This window comes from Porites lutea, chromosome 5 (genome assembly GCF_958299795.1).
Source record: "Porites lutea chromosome 5, jaPorLute2.1, whole genome shotgun sequence".
Lineage (NCBI taxonomy): Eukaryota > Metazoa > Cnidaria > Anthozoa > Scleractinia > Poritidae > Porites > Porites lutea.
In genome coordinates this window covers 1169009-1170000 of record NC_133205.1, presented here as the reverse complement: position 1 = coordinate 1170000, position 992 = coordinate 1169009, and the positions used below count along the sequence as shown (strand labels likewise).

The 992-nt window shown below is 40.7% G+C and overlaps 1 protein-coding gene across 1 annotated transcript in view; it reads left to right on the top strand.

The window, feature by feature from the left end:
• LOC140939032 (carbohydrate sulfotransferase 11-like) overlaps positions 1-265 on the top strand; it is an 8722-nt gene extending 8457 nt beyond the window's left edge. The window contains exon 2 of the mRNA XM_073388588.1: positions 1-265. This exon is cut by the window's left edge and continues 704 nt beyond it. Within this exon, the coding sequence (XP_073244689.1) occupies positions 1-124 (124 nt within the window). The 3' untranslated portion in view covers positions 125-265.
• Positions 266-992: the final 727 nt, after the last annotated feature.

The window sequence follows — 992 nt, the reverse complement described above, 5'->3', positions numbered from 1 at the left end:
TCTTAAAAGCTATGCCCCGATACCCAAGGAGAAGATCGCTCAGCTGGGTAAGGCCTTTCAAGAAGACTTTGAAATGTTTAATTACGATTTCCCAGGGCCTCTCTCCGATCTCGTGCACGATTAAAAAGCCAGTATCTATAGCAAATTCATATCTACGAGGAAAGTAATTCCGATTTTTAAATAAGAGGTCTTAGTCGGAATACTGTTAACGGGCAGGTATTACATTCGCCTGAAATTTAGCCTGCTTACAAGGCGCTTATAAATATTATGGGGGCAAGAAAGAACGGGGCTCTCAAAGGGGAACACGCTCCCTCTCACGTCGCGCGCCCTTTTCTTTCTTGTGCCCATGTTACTTACAAGTGTCTGCTACGCCAGGCTCAGAGTAGTATAGAATATGGGGGTATAGGCACAGTTCGTATTTTTGTTAGGCTATATATGCAATTTTTTTATGCCGCTATTTTTACTGCCATCGATTCAGTTCAGTAGAAATTAAAACACGACTCATAAGCTCTTGATAAAAAGTGTGAAACATGACCTTGAGAGTCTTTTCTCTCTCGCGCGCGAATTATCATCTTTTCGCCTCCACGAACACGTTCTAAGCCTCCTAGTCTCGAAGCTTTTTATCATTTCCCTGGTATTCTCACTAACTTTAATAAGAGAGAATGAGCTATTCTCTCTTGCTTTAATAGCCTTCCACCTGCCTCTCTCCCTTGGTGCTCCCCCACTTTAATTGTGATTTTCATGTTTATCTAACTCGTTCTCGTTCAACTTGCATAAAATGTCCCTCAGGTATCAATTTGCTATTAGTTCTCAAGCCCCGATTATTTGGCCAAGGATATCCCACTGATATACCCTTCACTGTCCGTAACAACCTTACCACGACTGACTTTAAATAGAAACTAAAACTTTACTTTTTAAGCCTGGATTGAATTAGCGCAGGATTATCATAGTTTATTGCTAATTTATATGTCACTAGTACTTCTAGTTTTACC